At 48.7% G+C, this 23,052-nt stretch overlaps 1 protein-coding gene across 1 annotated transcript in view; it reads left to right on the plus strand.

Moving 5' to 3' along the window:
• Positions 1 to 23,052, plus strand: part of MGMT (O-6-methylguanine-DNA methyltransferase) — a 282,268-nt gene that overhangs the window by 233,270 nt on the left and 25,946 nt on the right. The window contains exon 3 of the mRNA XM_025467647.3: positions 481 to 641. Coding sequence (XP_025323432.1) covers positions 481 to 641 — 161 coding nt within the window. The remainder of the gene's footprint in view (positions 1 to 480; positions 642 to 23,052) is intronic.

Below are 23,052 nucleotides of genomic sequence, written 5' to 3' on the forward strand. Positions count from 1 at the left end.
GAAAATCCTGAATGTGCTGTTGTGTTGAAATTCAGTAGGATTGGGGAGGGGGTTGATGAAAATGCAGGTGAATTACTTTGGTAATATTTCTTAAGTACTTTTGATAACACATGGCGATTTTACAGATGAGCGATGGAGACCCACGTGCGCCTATGAGTCTTAGGAAGGGGCAGCCACATGCCCACTGGGGCCACTTCTGTGCTTGTCATCCTGGCTCTGTCCCATCCTGCCAAATACAGGAGCCTGTGTACTAGGCTGTTCCTTCCTGGAATCACCTCTTGGTTGTGTTTCTTAAAGCTAAAGGTGGAAACGTGGCTGGAAGGCACCCCACGCCCTCCCACAGGCACCTGCCCACTGCTGCGCCGCACAGCGGGCACACATCCCGGGGAGACTGCTATGGACTTACACGTTTCTGTTTGCTTTTCACACGTGTGGACGCAGGGCCGGAGGTTTATTATGCGCCTGTTATCACTTTTGCAGACCCGCAGAGGCCCCCGCTCCTCCCGAGCTGCTCGGCTGTCCAGAGGAAATGACGGAGCCACTGGTGCAGTGCGTGGCCTGGCTGGATGCCTATTTCCGTGAGCCCTCGGTCCTCCCGGGCCTCCCCTTGCCCGCGATTCACCATCCCATTTTCCAGCGAGGTCAGTAACTCCGCCGCCTCTTAGGGTTTTGCTCAGGGAGCTTGACTGATGAACTATCACTTACATCGCAGCCCATTTTATCGACTACACTGACTTGGTATTTTTACATCATCTAAACAGAGACAGCATGTGGCCACACTATAAGGACAAGAGTTCACGATCTCCACCCATTCCAAATGCTTGTGTTAGTTTTGGCACATGGTCACATAATTCTTGGCAAAGGCAGTAAAAATGATGCATGCAGATCGACTCTTGACTCTTGTTGGCTGAAAGGTTTAAATGGGAACACATCTGAATAGCAGGGAATTTTTCAATAAGCTTATTGTTAACTTAAACTATCTGCTTGCCAACAGCACAGAAAATGAGGCTTGTACATGGACAATTAGCCACTTCCATAAACTCGGCTGGTGACATTTACATCAGAGTGGGTAGCGGCGTTGTGTTGTCGCGGATAAGTTCTCAGTCTCATTTCTCAAGCTTGCCGTAGTTGGATACCGTGTTCTTAAAGCACGAATTGAGAACTCATTGCCTAATGTAGCCGGCTAAAGGCACATGGTCTGTGGTCGCCGAAAAACATTTTCCCAGACGCTTCCTTTTAAGTTGTTTGTGCCTTAATTATGTCAACTAAAATTACTCTAGACACACAGCAGAGGTTTCTTTGGCATAGTAGTGATTTTTTTTTTTACTCATTTTAATATAGATGCGTGTGTGTGTACACGTAAATATGTAGATGTGTGCACACGTATACTCAAGGGAAAAAAATTTTAGGTTTTAGGTAAGGCAAATTTAGGGGATCCTGGGTGGCTCAGTCGGTTGAGCATCAGACTCTTGGTTTGGGCTCAGGTCGTGACCTTGGGGTGGAGAGATCGAGCCCCACGTTGGGCTCTGTGCTCAGCAGGGCATCTGCTTGAGATTCTCTCTCCCTCTGCCCCTCCCCCTAAAATAAGTATATCTTTAAAGTAAACTTAAAGCAATCTTGAGTTTCAAAACTGAGCATCCTAAATATGTTTAATGGCATTCTAATAGCTGCCATGATTTTTAGCGAAAAGGAACTTAAAAGTAGAGTAGAATTTTCAGGGGCAGTGACTAGAGAAGCTCCTGGAAAGCTGAGCTCACACCTGAGTTGATTAACAAGGTCAAACAAGTGAACAGATAATACCTTGAGCATTTTCGCACATAATGAACTGAAACGATACAAGTGTAATGAGCAGGGCCCCCTATTAGCCCCCTGCGTCGTTCAGACGGTCTCCAGGAGGGGTGTAGGAGCTCCGGTGGGCCTTGGCACATCGCTGTGAGCACGTGCTGGGTGGGCCCGGTGTCCGGGGAGGGGTGAGGGGGGCACAGCCACTCCATAGTAGTGGGAGCCAACTGGCTGCCCTGAGGCTGCAGGGGACCTGGCGTGGCCACAGGCTCGAATGTGGCTTCATTTTTTTTTTTTTTTTTTTTTTTTTTTTTTTGTGACTTCATTTCTGAAGTAGGGGCTGGGAAATCCTGGTGCCCTGAACTCCTCCATCCGCTGTCGCCACATGGAGAGCACTGCTGTGCCACTGGGAGCAGGAATTGCCCTGCTGGCTTTTCCCCTCTTTGAGTCTGTTGAATCTTGGAGCAGAGATTTAAGGTTTTAAAATTTTCAAGACAGAAAAATTAGAAAACCCAAGCAGGGAAGGGGGAGGTGGGAAGTGAGCTTATAAAATCCTGAGTCCTCAGTGTTTGAAGAGGGTTGGGACTGGCCACCCTCACCCCACCTCCCTGGCACCAGGCCTGCACCAGGCCATCTCCTCGTTCGACCCCCACGGTCAGTGCGGGTGACCAGAACGAGCCAGAAGACGCTGCTGGGGTGAGGACGAAGGCCATGCAGCCCAACCTGCAAGGCCGTCCCTGGCGGACGAGCCCCCACGGTGCTGGCAGGCACTTCCAACTGGGGCCAGGTCCTCCTAGCCCGGTTTGGGGGAGACAGCCTCCAGCACCCTCCTGGGGGCAGGGTCCCCAAGGCCAGCCCCGCCTCCTGGCGGTTAGTGGTTGCTGCGGGCCAGGATTTCCCACGCCTGAGCATGTGCAAGCCAGGTTTTTCTAATTTAGCTCAATCACTTACTCCCAGGCCAGGACCAGGTGTGGGGATTTTACGGTTTAAGAAGGGAGGTGGTGGCTGGTTATAATACAATTGCTAACACGGAGTTAATTGGCACTAACCCCCAGATGTGGTGACACCCGTTTCTATCCAGTGGTGGTTGGCCTCGCTCTGTTTCTACTTTGTATCTTGTAGCACCAGTGAAATCACAGTGAGGGCAGGTCCCTCACCACACAAGGAAAACTCTTTTGGCAACCTCGGAGACCTCTAGAAACTGGGCACTAACATAAAAAAAGAAACTTGCAGATTGGGAGGCATGGGTACTTTTTAATGTGGAATACATGGTTTTGTTTATTTAAAACGAATCGTATTTTCTGTGCATCTTAATTTTTGGACACATTTAACGTGCGTTTGCGTAGCACGTTTTCAGCATGGTCCTGCCTCTGCGGTTTAGACCAGGTCAGCCTGTTTCGTCTTGTTGTAAAACCATAATCCTGATCGAGCTCACCCTGGAGCTCCAGCCCTTAACCTGCCCGTCCTCAGGCATGGCCTGTACCGCGGGGGAGCCCCTCGGGGCCAGGCCCCCTGCATTTCAAGGGCCTCTCTTGTCCGTAGGCAAGGCTGCTTCGCCATTCCAGGATCTTTCATGAGATGAGCATGCTGTTCACCACTGGTTCATTGTTAAGGCTGGTCACCCCCGTGCGCCGAGGTAAGCCATACGAGATTGCAGTTTTTATGGGTTAAAACTTAACAAATACTGGAAATTTCACATAGTTCAACTTCTTATCTTGGACATCTTCCCAAGTTGGATTAGTAACAAGTTAATTGTCTGGGGTTTTGTGCCAAGGAGCCGAGAAGCTGTCTTTCCTGACCAGAAGTCTGGAGGTGTGTCTGGCCGCCTCTTGGAGCCACTGCAGGGGGGGCTCTCCGTGGGATGGGGGCTGCGGCTACTGGGAGTGAGATTCACGTGCTGCTCAGGAAATGACGAGAAAAGTGCGTGTTGGATAAGCTGTATTTTAATTTTCTTATGAGCTTGTGTTTTTAGTGGAGGGCATCTCCTAAAACAAAACAAAAAAAATGTGTGTGTGGGTTTGTTTGGTTTTTTTTGGAGTTTTGGGGGTTGCTTTTTGCTAATCTTTATTGAAGTAGCAACAGGACCATTTATTGTCGCCACTGTGATGGAGAGCCAGCAGTCTTGAGGCGTAATGAAGCAGTTTAGGGAGTCAGGTGCTCCCCTCTCAAGTTCTTGCAAAGGTCAACATTAGTTTAGAATTAGAGTAAGAATTCAGTTTTTTCTTCAAGAAATAGTTATTGAATGAAGCCATTGGTCTTGAGATAAACCTTAATGTTCCTTTTATAATGAAATACTATTTAAAGTTCTTTCCTGTTAATATTTTCTGGCTTTATATTTACTTATTAAAGGTATTGTAGGGGATGCCTGGGTGGCTCAGCGGTTTAGCGCCTGCCTTCATGATCCTGAGGTCCTGGGATTGAGCCCCACGTCGGGCTCCCTGCATGGAGCCTGCTTCTCTCTCTGGCTGTGCCTCTGCTTCTCTCTCTGTGTGTCTCATGAATAAAAAAAATAAAATCTATAAAAAATAAAATAAAGCTATCGTAGCGCCATTGCACAATATGCATCTTCATGTACCCTTCGTAGTCTGTGCTAAAGCAGGTAAAAAAATACAAGTAGCAAAAAAAAAAAAAAAAAAAAAATTACAAGTAGCACCTTGCCAGAAGCAGTACTTCACAGAGTTCAGGAAAAGGAGACCCAAGGGAAACTGAGACCAGCTTTCAGATTCAGGATGTGTGTGCAAGCTTTCTTCCCCTCCTCAGCTGCCCCGCGTGTCAAGGTACCAAGAACAGGCGGGTGCCCTGCCAGGCTGGGGTGGGGGCTCCCTCCCCAGGTGTCCCCCCAACCCCCGCAGACCGAGCCCCGTGCCGTGCAGGGCGGTGTGAGCCCTGGGGTGTGGATGGTGGTGGACCCCAGCTGCTCCTTCCAGTGTCGTCTCACAGATGATGGTTTTCAACAGATGAGTTCTGAGTTTTCTTTTCAAAGTGACTGCAATGTTCCCTTTTAAATGAAATATTTAACACTTTAATAATTCCTTCGTCACAGCTATTAGCTTGTAGCTATGAAATCCAGTTGCATGACAGTAGTAAAATCTGCATTTGTTAAACCTGCTGGCAGTAGTGTTTTTTTTTTTTTTTTTTTTTTTTTTTTTTTTTTGTAACTTCTCTTAGGAAGCCTCAGAAAGGATTCTCGTATTTGTGTATCTCAGTTGAACACCCTCTTTCTGAAGGGGCTCTGCTGAAAGCCCTGCCAGAGAGTTACGGGAAAGGCCTTTCCAGGGTGAATTAATTGCCCACTGTGTCCTGGAAGACAGTCCCACTGTGCCGGGCGCCTTCCAGTGAAGGCCTTGTGAGTCCTGGAAGGCGGTTGGACCATGAGGAGGTGAGTAGTATCATTACCTCGGGTCCTCACCAGAGACAGCTCTTTAAAATTAAAAATCCATCTCAGAGAGCCAAGCAAGGGCTAATCATGCCAGCCCCAAGCCCTCTGTTCCCGAGTCCCCAGCACAGCCCTTCTGCCCTCCCGGCTGCTGCTCACGTCCAGGAAGTAACAGGGTGCCCTGCCACCCCGGGCAGGCTGTCTCCCAGGAAAGAAGGCCCCAGCCCTCTTCCCGTAGTGTCCCATGGCCAGTTTTGCTGTTCTTCACGTTGGCTCCTGTAAGTCCTGCATAGAGCCTGAGCCCATCTGCAGTGCGTGCTGCAGCAGAGACGGAGGGTTTTTTCCTAGCCTCCCCTGCATATCCACAGCAGGAGGCAGCTTTGTGCATTCACCAAGTTTATACTGTTATTTTTCCCTGGCCTTAAAAAAAAAAAATCTAATTTAAGGAGAGGATAATAGCTGGAGTAGGGGATGGCATTTACAGCTTCTGGTCGGTGGCTCTCATGGTTCTCCCGTATTTTAAATGAGGCCTTATAAAAATTGTTGGCCTTGCGATGATATTACCTAGTCTGTAAACCTTTCGATGCCCATTTATTGATTAGAAAGAACAAGCTAACAACAGTGCACTTAAATTAAGTGGGAAAGAAAGAGCTGGTGAAAATGTGCTTTCAACCCTCTAGCTGCCGAGCACCTTTTCGGGGGCAGCGGATGCGGCAAGCTGGCCCAGGGCGCGGGGAAGGTGCGGATCTGCAGGCCAGGGAGGGCGCCGGGGTGTCCCGGGCCAGGGGTCTGACAGCGGGGGTGTCCCACTGCGACACGGACACCAGCCCGGCATGTGTGTGCCTGGGGTTTGGAGCCACCAGGGGACAGGGCAGAGGCAGGCACGAGCCCCGAACACACGCTGCACGGGACGGACAGTGAGCCCCGGACGTGAGCGAGGTGGTGAGCGAGCCGTCTTCCTCATTGGGGACGTCTACTTGCTTCCCGACATTGGGGCCGGACGGGCCCGTCCCCATGATCTGTCCCCAAGGCTCCAGGAGGCCTTGCTGGTGGGAGCGCTGCCCCCCGGACGGCCCCTTCTGTGTGGCCCTGAGACCTCATGCTCGTGGGAACCGGCGCTGAGGCCTGTCCCTGTCCTGGTGGACAGAAGCCCCCCTTCGTGGGCGTGTCACCCCCGGGCCGCCCGGCCCCCGTCTGCCTTAGACTCTGTGCATCACTTCTAGCTCCTCAGCCGAAGAACCGAGCTCGGTGACCAGAATTCTGCGTCCCACAGTGAGGGTTTCCGAGGGCCGGGGGTCCCCAGCCTGTGCGGGGTGCTCTGCGGAGCCCCTGAGTGGTGGTGGCCCTGTTGGCACCGCAGCCGCCTCCCCCCTGGGTTCTGGCTCCATCTGGGAGGTGGGGGACCGGCCAAGCCGGCTTAGAAACAATCCGTGTTCTTCACACTTAGCTCCAACTTGACTGATCAGCTGCATTTTGGCGTACGGGTGAACTTCACGGGCCAAAGAGCCTGGGGTTCAGATTATGTCTTAGTTCATTATTTCCTATTTTATTATGCAGTTTCCTGCCTAGCAGTTTTCCTTAGTATTTGTTTATTCTTTGTACTGTGCGACCACATCTTGGATGAGGACCTTTTAGCTTCAGCTATGATTCATTTAAACAAACAACTTTGTCAGGTTCCTCTTGACTCCCCACGCCTCCATCTGGGAACGCGTGTGTGCAGACACTCTGGACAGTCTGTTCATCTGTAATTTCTATACTCCTCACCCCTCCCCAAGACATATCAAAATATCTTAAGATAGACAATATATATATTTATATGTATATCTGTGTACATGTGTATATGCATATCACATATAAGCATGTACATGTTATATGTATATATGCCCTATTTTGAAAATTATTGCTCTAAAGGGATTCATTGAAACGGATCCCACCTTTACGAGAGCTTCTACAATGTACTTCACTCTATGCTAAGTTTGACCTTCCCAACTTAATGATTTTTGTTTGAGACCTACAATTGCGTATGTAAGAAGCCTCTTTGCTGTTGTAATGAACAGCTTTTAAACGTTTTAAGTTGTATATCCATACGTCTTCCTCATCTTGAGCTCTAGCCAAGTGAGAAAGTGGTAGAGCCAGTATGTCATTCATCTTTTTGATTTGGAAGGTGTGAGAGCAAAATTGATGGCACTTCGGTGCCTGTACTGTCAGGTTACAGAGTCGCAGCAGGATGAGCACTCCCTCCTGACTGTCTGAAGAGTGTTGCCAGGTGCCCACTTTGCCAGGATATCCCACAGTAGAGTGCTGTTGGCAAAGCCAGCTAGAACCATCAGGACGTGTCCAGATACTTCTGGCCCCAAGTGTGGTTTTTCTTTTAAATAGTTGGATGGGGGATCCCTGGGTGGCACAGCGGTTTGGCGCCTGCCTTTGGCCCAGGGCGCGACTGGAGACCCGGGATCGAATCCCACGTCGGGCTCCCGGTGCATGGAGCCTGCTTCTCCCTCTGCCTGTGTCTCTGCCTCTCTCTCTCTCTCTGTGACTATCATAAATAAATAAAAATTTAAATAAATAAATAAATAAATAAATAAATAAATAAATAAATAGTTGGATGGAACAAATAGTTGGATGCGTGAAGCTCTAGACTCTTGGGGAGACCTCTGAACAACAGAATCAGCTAGTAGAGGCGGGGAGACTGCTTCAGGTTCTGCATACCGCGCTGATTCTCTCACACCTGACATAGATCCCTCCTGGGAAGAGGTGATATATGCTCGGAACGCACATGGTCACCTGACACTTATCCTAGAGATAGTTGTAGGCGCCCCCTCCCATGGAGGAGAAGTTAGTCTGTCAATTGGTACCAGCTCCTGAGATGCTGCTGTGGCTGCCCGGGGCCCACAGTCGGCTGGGCCTCAAGAGCAGGCCTGGTGTTCATGTACCCAGAGCCCTCTGATAAATCGGTGATCACCACGGGCTCCTGGGAAGCCTCATTCAGTGAAAGTTCCATCCCAAACCTGGGGAGGTGGTCAGATCCTCTGTTCCCTGAGGTTTCCATAACAAAGACAAAAAAAAAAAAAAAGCTTGAGGAGGAAGGCCTTGACTCCAGGCCACAGGTGTCACACAATGTAAGGTAACCGAGATTAAAAGGTGCTTTGAACATCAGCTACTTTCAGACCTCGTGTAGGACAGGACAGGGTCTCGTAATATTACAAGCAGGTAATGTTTATCATTGAAATTGTCACCAATGCTACTTTTATAGGGAAATAGTCTCATGAAAATATCAGTGTTACATCTAGCATAGTGATTAGACAGCAAGCCCGTGGAAGCTTCTCTTACACAGAAGTCCCCTAATTGTATTCACCCATTTGGGAAGATCGCCTGTAGTGTCCGCATGATGGGTGGATGTGGGTAGGCTTCACCTCAGAGGAACACAATGTCCGATCTCTACCTACCAAGAAAAGTAAATCACATTGTCAGTTTTTTCAGTTTTTCATTTGAAACGGGCTTTGAAAAAAAAAAAATAGGAATTTTCTATCAGGTCTGTATTTTGAAGTGAAAAAATAGACTTGTCACCTAAACGTGCTTTCAAAATTTTTATTCCCACTGTAGGCACTCGATTAACATGTGTTGCTCCCAAAGAGAATGTTTAAATATTTTTGTTGTCATAAAATGTATATTCACATTTTACAGGCAGTGTTAATGCATTTTTAAATGCATTTTTATATCATCCTGGAAATAACAAATAGAATTATCTCTACCACCTGGGTTTATAGAAAGAATTACATTTTAATAAAAAAACATGCATAGAACCGGACTGTAAGTTAATACGTTAAACACATCAGTGTTAGAAAATTCACGGCAGGACGGCTGTAAAATTATCTGCAGCAGACAAAAGTGTAAAAATTACTGCTTAAATTCCCTCATCACATAGGGTTGTTACCTGCATCCCTTACATTCAAGTGGACTCAGAACACAAGATTCACGGGTACGTGTGTTCTACTTTAGAGGTTGTGTTTACATGTCTGAGTGGAAAAACCCCATCTCTTCTGGAGGCGGTCGGTGCGGCTCTGTGACTTGTGTGGTGGCCGTCCCCAGGACCGAGCAGACCCCTGGGGCTCAGTGCACTGGGGCCTCTCGTCGTAGCTTCTGAAGAACCGAGGAGTGAAGTAGGGAAGTCTTTACCCTAAAATCCACCACTCGGTTATGAATGATCAGTCACGAAAAATCAGATTTTTCCTGCCCCCCAAATATTAAGGTAATTACTGATCGTATTTTGGAAAGTAGTGTCTCTGGTGAGTCCTGCCTATGCCCACCCCCCAGCATGAATAGCTACAGGATCTCCGTTACTATGGCAACTACTTTTTCATTTCTTGAGTACTGCTGTTGATGGTCGCACAAAACACTGTGTGAAGGACGCATCCCTGGATGTGTGTGTGTGTGTATGCACGTTGTCTGGGTTTTCTAAGTGTGCCGTTCCTTCCTCCACTGGCCCGCGGTGGCCTTCCCGTGGAGGGTCTGGGGAAGACCCAGAGACTGCGCTCAGGAGACACAGGGCTCGTTGCTCGGCCAAGACATACTCTTCATAGAAAATTCGCATCTCTTCCTCTTTTTAGAATCAAATATGCAAGAACCAACATAAATGGCATATCCCCCTCCCCTTTTTTTCCTCAAGAATTGAGCCTTTGATGTTCAAGAGCAGCTGATACTAAAGGCCATCCCTAGCAGGCCGTAGGAACGGCGCCTATTTATGACCAATGTAAAACAGCGCAAATGTAGCTGAGTATGATGGCATCATTAGTTTGTGAATCGCATCCTTGAAAATAACTGTGGAGGAGCCAAATCAGTTTAAAGGAAGATAACGGAATGGTTTAAGCTGCTTAGGTTGAATGCCAATTATGTTTTAATATTCAACTGAGCATATTTTACTAAGAAAAAAGGCCGCGTTGACGCATGCATAACTCATTGGCAGCGTCGGCCAGCTGTGCCACTCTACTCCGCGAATCACTTTGTGCATTTTAGTGGCATGGTAATTTAGTGGAGAACTACCTGAGTGATGGCATTTTCAATGAGCAGGTAATCTACAGAGAATTTTTATATGGTTATGAGTTCTGTGCTTCAGCCCAGCAACACAAAAATACATCAAGACCAATTACGGTATCAACTTTCAGTGTGGTACCCTCGCCACGCAAGTGCATGTATTTCTGCCCCAGGCATTTCAAATTGCATCTAATTTGAAATCTTTGGGGTTTTAATTAAATTTCAGAATATATGGAATTCTTCATTAGTACCTGCTCTGAATAGCAGATTATCCTTCTCTCGGTCTCGTTAAAGAAGTAGGCTGTGGTAAATAGCATGTTCAGGAACTGATCATTTGTGGGGCCTGGGTATTGGAACAGAAATAGTGAAATGCAAAATAATATCAAAAAGATTATTAGTCCAGGGAGAGTCTCTTGATTTGTATTTTAATGGAATTTTACATTTCTCTTAATGATTTGCAAATTGTCCTCTGATTATAAGATGCATTAAGCTTTTCATTTTAATGGCAAAGACACAGCCATTAGCAGAATTTTTTTTTCTGTCTTCTTTTTAGAGTGCTTCCCTGCAGCAGATAAATATTGAAACCATTAACACCTTTTGATGTTTTTCACATCCTGCATCTCGGGCCCACGCACGGCTCCCCTGGTCGCTCGGCGTTGACACCTGGCTGGGGGCCCCTGCCTCTCCGCCGGCCTGTGTTTCCTTTGCTAGCATGCAGGATTCGTTTTTAAAGTTTCATTGGCTGGTCTTGTTTATTTGTGTTAAAGGCTAATGCATTTAAATATTATTAATGGCCCAATTTGTATTAATAAAAGCCGTTCTCCGCGGTGTGCGGGTTGGCGGTGCTCGCAGCCCCTACCCCACCTGGTCCGGGGGCTGGAGCGGGAGGGAGGCCTCGCCTTGCCCGCCACGGCTCCGGGTGCAGGCCGCCTGCCTTTGCTCTGGCCACTGACCTAACGTCTTGATTTCCGCGCCAAGACCGTTTCCCCGCGCCCAGAGCTGCGGGCAGACGTCCCCGCTCACCCCTGCACTTGGGGCGCCTGTTCCCCAGACACGGTTGGGGGGGGCGCCACCCCACACTGGGGGAGCCCGATGACCCAGGGCCCTGCCTGCTGAGCCGGACGAGACCCGTGCCGCCGTGGCCCTCCGTCTACGGGGCCCAGGGAGCTGACCTGAGGGACATTCCCGTCCCACCTGCCGACCTTGACCCAGCCCAGGTCAGTGAGGATGCAAAGGATGCAGCCAGACTCCCGGGTGCTTCCTTCGGCCTCTCCTGGCTCAGCGGGTCCACCTAGCAGGTGTCAGGATGCCCGTCTATGCACCACGCGGCAGCTGCCAGCGACCCAGCTCGGCCGGTGGGAGCCTGGGCTGCTGGTGGGGGTGCAGGAGCCGGGTCTGTCCCTGGGCGGCCTGTGGGAGATGACGCACCCACGGACGGGCTGGCCCTGAGCTGCCTGTGGCTGCCCTTCTCGGGACAGACGCCTCCGGGGTCCCTCTGTGCGTCCTCCTTTGCTCCTGTTACAAGGACAGCAGTCAGGTAGCTCAGGGCCCTGATGGCCTCCTCGTAACCACCTCTTTATTAAAGGCCCTTTGCCCAAAACAGTCACTTTCTCTGGGGCCCCCAGCTGTTGGGACTTCATTGTTGGGTTCTGAAGGACACGGTCCCACCAGGGACATTTCTGAGCTCCTGATTCCCCATCCGTGGGGTGCGGGTCCGTAGCCATGACACGTAAAGCCGTCCTGAGGCTGGAACAGGACCACCAAGGGCTCAGCCGCAGAGCACCTGCTGCCTTGGTAGCAGATGGCCCGTGCTCTCCAGGATGCCGGCGTCCTGGTGGTCAGCGGCCGAGACCCCAGACTCTGTCACTCTGCCCTGCTGTTCTGAACCAAGTGAACGCTTAGGCCCTTGTTCTGAGCGCTCTTCTTGGTGTCCAACAGAGCTTTCCACGGCCCTGTTGTCCTTGTGATGGCCGTTCCAAGTAGGTACAGCATGTGTGGCCTGAGTCCCCAGGGGTGGCCCCACGGAGCCATGGTAGAGGGTCAGCGTATCTGGAGAGAGCTCCCCACAGAGCTGCGGGGCAGGGGGAAATGGGGTCCTTCCACCTGTCTCGGCTCTGATGGAAACCACCCCCACCGTGTCGCTCTTCCTGAATCTTCTCTGGCAACACCTGGTTCTTTGTTCACTTGTTCACAGCAGCCCGAAGATAGTGTTTTGCTTTCTTATTTCTTAGATGGTCCTTTTATGTGGGACGACGTCCTCTGCTGAGATGCATGTGGGCAGTTCTGTAACACCAGGAATGTCTGCTGTCTGCGTGGTGCTATAGGCGATGGGTCCAGTTGCCCAGCTGCTGCTGGAGGTCTTTACGAAGTGTTAGCTGCAACCATTTCCACTGCGGTGAACACACTTCGTTGTCGGGGTCCACCCTTTGATTCTGCTGCCATGGTTTGGGGCCATCCTTGGAAGCATGGCTTCTTGCTGTGCAGAAAGAGGGGCTGTAGGGCAGTGGGCCAGCCAGGTCTCAATGACAGGACGTGTGCAGAAAGATGTGTCTCTTGTTCCTTAGTAAATTCCTGGTATAACTGTTTTCTTAAGACTTCAGTCGTACAGGAGAAGCTAGAAAAATTATCCTGTAAATTATATTGGATGTTTTATTCCTTGGTAGTGAGTGAGGCCTCCGAAGGAAAGCAAGGAGCCTAAAAGTGAGCCGAGATGCTGCCTGAAATAGGAGTCTCATCACACTTGCTTTGTGTGTTAGGGCCTGTGGTCCTGGATCCCCTGGCTCTGTGCGATAGGGAGCCACTCACCTCCCTCCAAGCCTGAGCCCCTGGTAGCCCTGGCTTTGCCCTTGGGCTCCCCTCTGTCTGATCTGTTTTGCAGAAACACCTGTGGGGAAGCTGCTCTCCTGTATGCTGGCCAGCTTCTGGTGAATACCTTACTAGGTCTGCCTTTTTTCTCTATATGTGGTGCAGCCATGCTTGTCAATAGAATTGGTTTCTGGGCAGCCTGGGTGGCTAAGTGGCTTAGTGCCGCCTTCAGCCCAGGGCCTGATCCTGGAGACCCAGGATCGAGTCCTGAATCGGGCTGCCTGCATGGAGCCTGCTTCTCCCTCTGCCTGTGTCTCTGCCTCTCTCTCTCTCTCTCTCTCTCTCTCTCTCTGCTTTTCATTAATAAATAAATAAAATATTTATAAAAAAAATAGCATTGGTTTCCACTTGCTGTGGTACAAGGTGGAGGAGCTCCAGAAAGGTGGGCCCTTACAGGGAAAATCACAGGGAATACTTCCCAAGACCAGGACCCAGAACAAAGGTCTAAACAGCCTCTGGATCCTGAGCTGAGGTTCCAGCCTGCCCCCGGGGGGCTGTTGCAGTGTCCGCCCTCAAGCTACCTGCAGCCCGAGGCCAGAGCCCTCCTGTGAGCCTTTCTCATGGCCTTGAGATGCAGCAGTACCAAGCCTCTGCCATCCTGGCCCTGGGTGCTTCACGGGCACCGCTCCTGAGCCTGCCGCAGGGTGCCTGGAGTGCTTTGGTAAGTCTTTGGTAAGACTCCTGAGTTTCTAAGTTCAGCAATTTTGACCTTGGATCCTAGAAGCAAAACTTCAAACTCGAGTTTGTGTCAGAGTTAAGCTGTGTTTGCTCTTAGAGCTCGCGGGATGATTCTTTGAGAACTTTCTGCAGCTTGTCTGTCTGACAGACGAGGCCATTTCTACCCCTCCTGCCAGACACCTGCAGCACTCAGCCAAGGGTGTCATTGCCCACCCTGCCCTTCCACCCCTGCCATGGGAAACCATGGCCCCCACCCAGCCATTCCCTCCTCCCTGTGTTTGCCGCTGCCATGAGCAGAGAATCTCCAGGGCTCTGGGACAGCCGAGCACAGATGGGCTTTGGGAAGACAGGAGCAGACCTACATTCAACTCTAGAGGGACCTAATCTAGGTCAGTTGATAAAACCTCAGTTCTACTGGATGTTAAGATGTCTCACCAGGAAAGATTGCATGACCTACAAGCTTGGGAAATTGTAAACAAAGCTGAGCAGGTTTCTTTATGGCAAGACTCCTCAGACCCTTAAATATGGCACATATACTATCAATGGTCAGAAGGTCTGTAGTTTATGAATTTCCTGAACTTCCCCAAATGCAGAACCTTCTCCCACAACCCCTCTCTCTGTTAGCACCTGTGGGATGCTGATGTTCCCCACGGTGCAATCTGGGGAGCCCTGGCCTATGGATCTACCATAAAAATGACTTAGACTTCCTAGGCTGACCTTGGGACACTTGGGTGGATTCCAGGAAATTTCCAGCTTTGTAGAGAACCCCTGGGAGGCAACAGCTGTGCGGCCCTCCCCTCCCTGAACCAAGTATGTTCTGGCCCTTTTTTCCAAAAAGCAGGTGGGAGGAAGTGTAGAGGAGTGTCAGGATTCCCATTTCCCCAGTGCCTTGGACATATTTGTTAAATGACCCTTGATTAGTTATTCCATTTTATACATTAGGGTCAGAGGTCCTAGAAATCCAGTGCAATACATTTATTGAATTCTTTCCCTGGACTTAAAAAAAAAAAAAAAAATGTCATCCTCTTCAAAGTAGAGATCAATTGGGAGGAAAAGAAAATGATCCTGAGTGGTGAGGGCGGGGGACTCCAGGCCTCCTAGGAGTCTGGGTGGGGAGCAGAAGCCACCCACTGACAGAGCCTCAGGCCTGGCCATGGAGACTGCAGTTCAGCTCACCAGTTCAGCAGATATCCGTCAAGCTGTATGCAAATCCCTTTTCTAGGCTCTGATAATTTAGCAAAGAACCAAACAAAATTCTGGGCCTTATGGGGCGTTTAGACTGTCAGGGAGTGAGTTGAGTGCTTTGGAGGAATGTAAACCAGGCTGATGGGGTGAAGAGGCTGGGGCTGGGGGTTGGGACCTAAGGGCTCCTTTGGAAAATACGAGCACAGAAAGAGGAGACACAGTGTGTGGGGAGCTCGGAGACTTAGATGTTTCTTCCTCTTCCCTCTCCTGTTGCAAAATCTAAACATCAAGAACGAGAAAACCATGTAAATAAATACCTTTTGAATCACTTTTTATCAGACGAGAGGAGCACTTTCAAGAGCCTCCTTCATTTTTTAGCACATTGAGGACAAGTTGATATTTTCATGATTTTTTATGAAATGCTTCAGATAAAAGAAAATTCATAGAGAATTTTTGAGGTATAAATAATAAAGGGAAAGTTCACGATGGCCCACCCAGGTTGAAAAATGGAGCGCCACCAGCACTGCCGAGTACCCTGTGCATCCTCCCTGGCTGTATGTGCCATCCCTCCCTGCTGCTCCATGCTTCGCATTATATATGAATGGAATAATACTGATATCTCCCTGTGACTTGCTTTGTTCAATCAACATTTTTGTGAGATTCCTCTATTTTTGAATCCCGTAGAGATTTTCACTAATAACTACCATATAGTATCCCATCTTCTGACTGTGCCATAATTTGTTTCCTACCCTGCGTCTGTAGAAATGTGGGTTCTCATCATTTTTTTGCCTTTAAACTAATGATGTTGCAAACATTCTAGTACAGTGTTTTGGTGTTATTGGTGGCTGCAATTGTAGGCAGAGTACTGGGGAAGAGGGTGCCATGTAGAGAAAGAATCCCAGAACTCTGCATTCCCCTTGAGTTTGTAGCACATAGTAAGACCTATGTGCATGGGGAAGCCATGGCCAGGCAGGAACTAATGGGAAATGAAGATGAACAATTCCTAACAGAATCAACATCACTAGAAATGGAAACTATATGGAAAAGTATGAAAACTTTTTTTCTCCATTTTCTTTAAAAGATGATTAACTTCACGGTAAAATCAATAATGAAGTTTCAGAGTTATAATATATGTAGAAGTAAAATAACACAACAGGTAAGACTAGGAAAATGACAGTATAGTGCTGTAAGGTTCTTCGTGTTATTATGACCAACTCTAGTATTATTTGAGGGCAGTCTTTGATAAATCAAAGATGAATATTATAAATCCTAGAATGCCACTAAGAAAACCAATATAAGCCAATAGATAGTTCATATGCTAATAGAAAATGAAGACTGTTGATTTAAAAAAAAAAGAAAGGAAAAGAGAAAGAAGAGCAGAGAACAGATAGGACAAATGGCACACTGATGGATTTAAACCCAACCATATTTATAATTACATTCAGTGTAAATGGTCTTAAGATTCAAATAAAAGGCATAGGTTAACAGACTAGATGGGGGTGAAGCCAGACCCCCCACACACTGTATATTTTCTACATGCACAGGTGATAAAAGATAAAGACAGAGTTCTGCACTAAAAGGTAAGAAAAATGAAAGCATATGTATCAAAAAGGAATAGGTACAATTGTCTTCATTTTCAGATTACATAGTTGTTTACATAGAATATGGTATAGAATCTTGAAAATAACCATTAAAACTAACAAGTGAACCTAATGAGGTTGAAGATACAATTTTAATATATAAAATTTTATACAGAGAAATTAAACAGTGTCAAAAATTAACTTGAATGAAAACTATGTAAGACTTGTCCACTGAACAATATAAAACATGGCTAAGAGAAATTACAGGGGACCTAAATACACATCCCTTGATCATAGGAAAAGACAATATCGCCAAAATGTTAGTTCTTCATGAACTACTTCTTATGTTAACTTCACTCAGGCTTTGAAATTCCCAGCTTATTCTAAAGTTATGTCGAAATACAAAAGGCCTAGAATATCTAAAGCAGACTTGAAAACAAAAGTTATAGGACTAGCATTACCTGATTTCAAGACTTACTAATCTTATGTAATCAAGACACTATGGTACTGGCATAAAGATCAAAACTTAGAGCAGAAGAAGAGAATTATTATGAAAGTATAGATCTCTTTTATTATCTTTGAGAAAAGTAAAGTCTTCAACAAATAGTGCCTGAACCAAAAAAAAAAAAAAAAAATAGTGCCTGAACAACTTGATACCATCTGCAAAAGAAGAAAAATTCACTTTGACCCCTTATTCACACCGTATGTAAGAATTAATTTGGTATATATCTGTACCTAAATGTGTAAAGCTTGGACTCTAATGCTTTTAGAAGAAGCCATGGAGGATATCTTCATGATTTTAATAGACAAATATTTCATGTACCACATAAAGATAAGGCTATGAACATACAAGTAAAATAAACTTTATCAAAAGTAGAAGACATCATTAAGAAAATGAAGAAGACAGCCACAGAGTAAGAGAAAATATCTGCAACACATGTACCTGACAAAGGATCTATACATAGGACATATGAAGATTCCTATGACTCCATAATGAAAGGATAGTCCACTAAATGGTGAAAAGACGTATCCTCTTCACAAAGGAATATGTGTGAATTGATCCATAAATACATGAAAGTGTGCTCATCATGAAATTAAAGACCCATTACTATTTGTGTTAGCACCCCCCAAAAAATGAAATATTGAGGGATAAAGGTAACCGAGTATGTACTAGATCTTAGGAGGAAAACTGAAGGTTATAGAAGAGATCAAAGAAGAACTAAATGGATAGACAGGAATCCCATGTTCATGGATAGGAAGATTTTACATCATCAAAATGTCAGTTCTTCCCAACTTGGTCTAGAGATTCAACACAATTGTAATCAAAATTCCACTATATTTTATGTGTATTAACTTATTCTGAAACTTATACAGAGACCCAGAAGAACCAGTAACACAATACTGAAGGAAAACAAGATTGGATGACTGACACAACTCTACCTCAGAACTTACTAAAAAGCTACAGTAATCAAGACGGTGTGGTGCTGGTGAAATAATAAGCAGATCAGTAGTACAAAAGAATCCAGAAATAGTCTCATAAATAGAGCCAACTGATTTTCAACAAAGACACAGAGGCAATCCAGTAGGGGGGGGGGTAATCTTTTTAACAGATAGTGCTGGAATAACAGCGCATCTGCATGCAAAGAAATGAATATAGAAAGATGTTCCACCCTTCACAAAAAAAAATTTAACTCAAAATGTATCATAGACCTAAATGTAAAACATAAACCATAAAACTCCTAGAGGCAGGAGAAAACATAGGTAACCTTAGAGATAGTGATGACCTTTTAAATGAAATGCCAAAGGCACGATCCATGGAGGAAATAATTGATAAGTTGGACTCCCTTAAAATTAAAAGCTAGTGCTCTATGAAAGACGGTGTCTAGAGAATGAGACAAGCCACAGATTGGGAGAAAGTATTTTCCAAAGACATGTGTACGTGACTATTACCTAAGATATACAAAGAACCCTTAAAACTCCTCAAGAAAACGAACAAGCCAGTTTAACAATCAGCCAGAGACATGCACAGATGCCTGACCAATGAAGATACACAGATAACAAGCAATCAGATACCACCCTACGTTATTGGGGAAGTGCAAATTAAAATAACGATGTACCTCTGGCTAACATCCAGAACACTGACGACAGCAAATGCAGACGAGCATATGGAGCAACAAGAACTCTTTCATCGCTGGTTGGAACGCAGAATGGTGCGGCCACTTGGGAAGTTTGGATGTTTCTTACAAAACTAAATATACTCTTGGCCATATTGTCCAGCAGTCATGCTCTTTAGTATGTACCTACATGAGTTAAAAACTCCTGTCCTGCACACAGATGTTTATAGCAGCTTTATTTATAATTGAAGGAAGGAACCAGGATGCCCTTGGGTAGGGGAGTGGATGTCTGTGGGTCATCAGCATGTCTCATGGGCCCCTCCACCACCGCGTAGGATGGGCTGGTCATCCTGATCTCATGGGCCTGGTGATGGAGGGGAAGCCACACATGGGCTTTGTCAGTGAATCACCCTTCCGTTCTGCGGTGAGGACAGTCTTGTCCAGCCAGCTTGGGTGCTTGGAAGATGGCACAGAATCCGTGTCTGTGTGGGCCCAGGGCGTGACCGGCCCCTTGGCTTGGCCATGTCCGCAGGCAGACGGCAGTGTCCTGGGCAGGCCAGGACTTTTGTGTAGTTGAACGACGATAGATGAGTGATCTAATTATAGAGTACTTCATTTAATTAATGTGTCCCCAATCTGTTGCTGATGTGCAACATAGAGGTTCATTAATCTGCACGTCAAAGAGCATTCTTAGACCTGCAAACCATTGTGCCCGTCCTCTCCCTTTTCCTAAGTGTGTGTTTGTGGTTTAACCACACAACAGGCCTGTCGTGCCGGCACCATGACGGCCTTTCCACAAAGAGCCCAGGGACCACGGAGTGCATTCTGTTTGCAGGGCTGCGGGCACACCAGTGGGCTGGGCCACAAGTTGGTGTACATGGACACTGCGGCTGGATGGCACGCATGGGGGTAATTACACATCCACAGAAGCTCAAGGGGAAGAGCATAATTTACTCACCCCTGTAATTCTTTATTCTGAAGCAGCAGAGTGGGGATTCTGTAGGCCAGTGAGCCAGTATAGCTCGGCCACAGTCAAGGGCCCCAGGGTTTCGATTCTGTGGCCACCCCGTCCTCACCATGGCTTTCCGTGTGTCCTTGGCAGTCGTGCACCCAGCTGAGATGTGCCTCCTGTCCCCACCATTACCACAGCTCACGTTCAGCTGGACCTCTGCACACGCACCGTCTCTGAAGAGCGGTGATTTTGCCTCGCAGACCTGCACCAATTCCAAGGTCTGGGGGGGTGGGGGTAGGGGTCTTGCTCAGCCTCATGCCTCTGATCATGGCTGTGTGTCTGTCAGCAGCTTACACTCACTGAGCACTTTCCATGCAGCAGGGACTCTGGTCTTTGTGCAGATTTTACTTTCACTTAACCCTCGACGCCAGGATCCTCATTTTCAGGTTGAAGACGCAGAATTTGAGGGAGCAAAGTAGCCCAAACAGCTAGGCAGTGATGCAGAGGAGACTTGAACGCAGGCCCTCATCCCTCCCGACGTGAGCCCTTACTCATGCCCCAAGAGGGTCCGTTCACCACGGTGTCTCTGTGGCCATGCGGTGAGCACACGCACGTGTGCAGGTGGATCCGGCCACCAGTCTGCACCAGAGAGTGGGAGCTGGCTTTGCAGCCACCCTACTTTCCATGTTGAGTGCCCTGTAGATGCAGGGGGGTGACCAGCAGACTCCGATGCCACCCTGCAGCCTACTTTGAGGTGTCTTCTGTCGACACTAGTTCACGTTTGGTTCTTTGGCTGATTGTCCCAACACTGAAAGCCAAAAGGCAGCAGCCCATTCAGACTGCATGTGAAAGCGGTGTGTGGGTATTTTCCATGGCATCTTCTAGAGGAACGCGCACCTCTGATGACATAGGTCTGAGATTTTGGAGAGTTTTAAGTGATTGATGTACACCTGACACCATAAATTCAAAATTGAACATGTTCCGTTTTGTGTCTTGCCGTCAAAAGTACAGATCTCTTCACCACACCCCTACCCTGCCCCATGATAGGGTGACGGAGTTTTGGCTGAAAGGAAAGGAATCCGAATTAAATTGCTTGGTCAGAATGGGGTGTGGGACGGCTGAGAAACCTGTGAGGAAGTTTTTCTGTGACCACAGGTTTCATCTGTTTAAAGCCCACCATCCCAGCCCTGGGATCCTCGATGCTGGTTTTGAGAATTTGGGAGAGGGGCAAAAACTGTGGGAGCAGACTTGAGGTGGCTGTCACGGGCCACCGCATTCCTACAGTCAGCGAAGCCACAGCAAAGTCGAGTTGGGCGCCCTCCCAGCCCCACCGTGAGTTCTGGAACACCGTGATGCCCTCAGGAAGGGATGTGTGTGCGGTGGCCCCCCAGATCCGCACCCTGGTGTTCGCGCTCCTCCAGGCTGAACCCGGGCTGGCACCGAAGGAGCCCTGGAGCACGTGGCAGGGATGGCGTGACCTCCGGGGCGGGATCATAGGTGCCCAGCACCTCCTCGTCCCTGAGGACACCGAAGCTGTCCTCGGGAGAGGGCCCCCCCACCAGTGGCCGGCGCCGGCTCTCCACCATGTAGCAGTGGATGGGGGGTGCTGGAAAAGGACCCTATCAGGTGGCTTCCCAGCAAGGGGCCCGAGTGGACAGGCCTGTGCAGAGCCCCAGGAGGCAGGGGGCGGCAGGGGCGGTGCTGTGCAATGTGCCAGGGCAGAAGGGAACATCCGGAGCAGCACACACGGGCAGTCATCCCACGTGAGCTTGGAGTGTGCTTTTTTTTACATGGGTGGAGGTGTCCTTCTGAAGTTAGAAGTGCCCCGGGGCAGGCGTGTCCCTGGTGCCCTGCGCACAGGCCCCTTTGCCCCAGAGATAGCACTGAGCGGTGACAGCAGCCTCACTACCCTTGTGACGCCATAGACCAGCCTTCAGCCAAGGAGAGAAGTTCTCTGACCACCACCCCGCCCCCCAGGGCAGGTCCTTCCCATCAGCAGCCACCGAGCCCACCGTCTCCGTCCCCGCGGCTCTGGACTCTGCAGAGAGGCCCGGGGACTGCCCGCAGGTAGGGATCCCCCCTGTGCCCGGAGCAGGAGGTGAACCGCTGAGCTCCTCCGTTGGTCATGAGATAAGGTGACAGACCTAACGTCAAGTGTGAAAAGCTGAAGAAGCCGGAGGTGCCCACAGCAGCCCATCCCTGCACCCTCACCCCCACCCCCACCCCGGGCCGGCAGCAGGTGGTGGCGTCCCCGGCCCGCCGCTTCCCTCCCTGCTCAGGAGAACGTTCTCAGCATGGGTTCCGTGCGGTGCCCTGCCCTGGCCTGGCCTTCCCCCGTCCCGGTCACCCCTGCCGAGGGCACACGTGTTACCTGTCCTACAGGGACCCCCTTCACCCACACCTGCACGGCCTCGTCCTCATTTGAATAGGTGAGAGGCCCAAGTCGGCTGCACAATTGGAGCTGGATTCCATCACTCAAAATTCAGTCACAACTTCTTTTGAATTCTTCAGCTGCCCTGCGGCAAAGGCTCAATGTTGATACTGAGATTAATCCCCAAAGAGCCCCTCGTTTCTCTGCAGAGAAATTAAAGCTTGCCAGTTTTCCTTTTGCCTGTCCTCCTGACAGCTCTGTCAGCAATGATATGCCTTCTCCATGGCATAATCCCTGTCCTACGGTAAGGAATAATTCATTAAGAAATTAAGGGCTTAGTGCCTTTCTGTTGGGTTGGTCTTCAAAAAGTTAGCTAAAATTATTTAACAGACCTCAGGGCTGTTTCACACCAGCTCGAGAAGCCGCATGGGTGGGGACCGCTCAGACCCACCCACCCCCGTAGATTTGTTCGTGTTCCCAGAAACGGAGCTTGCGTGTCGGGCCTGGGACTGTGGGACGCTGCCCTGGCCCAGGAGGATGTGTAGACGTGCCGGGAGCAGCGGGTGGGTCTGCCGGCGAAGCTGGCGGGGCTCCCTCACCCCTACTCCCGCTTGGAAGGGCCAGTAAGAGGCTTCTAGAAGTTTCTGACGGGACGCACAGAACTTTCTGAACTGGGCTGGGAGCAGGGTGGGGTACGTGCTCACGTCATTGTGTATTTAACAACCCTTGGTGTATTTGGTGCGAAATGGTGTGAGTCCAAAACACTCGCAGCTGGTCCCTTCTCTGCCATGTGGGTGACGCCACCAAAGGGAAGGGGAGAGTTGGGGTCAGTGCCGACCTGGGCGGACGAGGAGACACCAACGTTGGAAGACGTGGTCTTGCATACACTGATAACGTTGTGTCATTTTATTTTTTAAAAAAATTGATTTATTTATGATAGAGCCAGAGAGAGGGGCAGAGACACAGGAGGAGGGAGAAGCAGGCTCCATGCCGGGAGCCCGACGCGGGACTCCATCCCGGGACTCCAGGATCATGCCCTGGGCCAAAGGCAGGCGCTAAACCACTGAGCCACCCAGGGATCCCCCGTTGTGTCATTTTAAATCCGATTTTCCACCTCT

This window comes from Canis lupus, chromosome 28 (assembly GCF_003254725.2).
Source record: "Canis lupus dingo isolate Sandy chromosome 28, ASM325472v2, whole genome shotgun sequence".
Classification (NCBI taxonomy): Eukaryota; Metazoa; Chordata; class Mammalia; order Carnivora; family Canidae; genus Canis; species Canis lupus.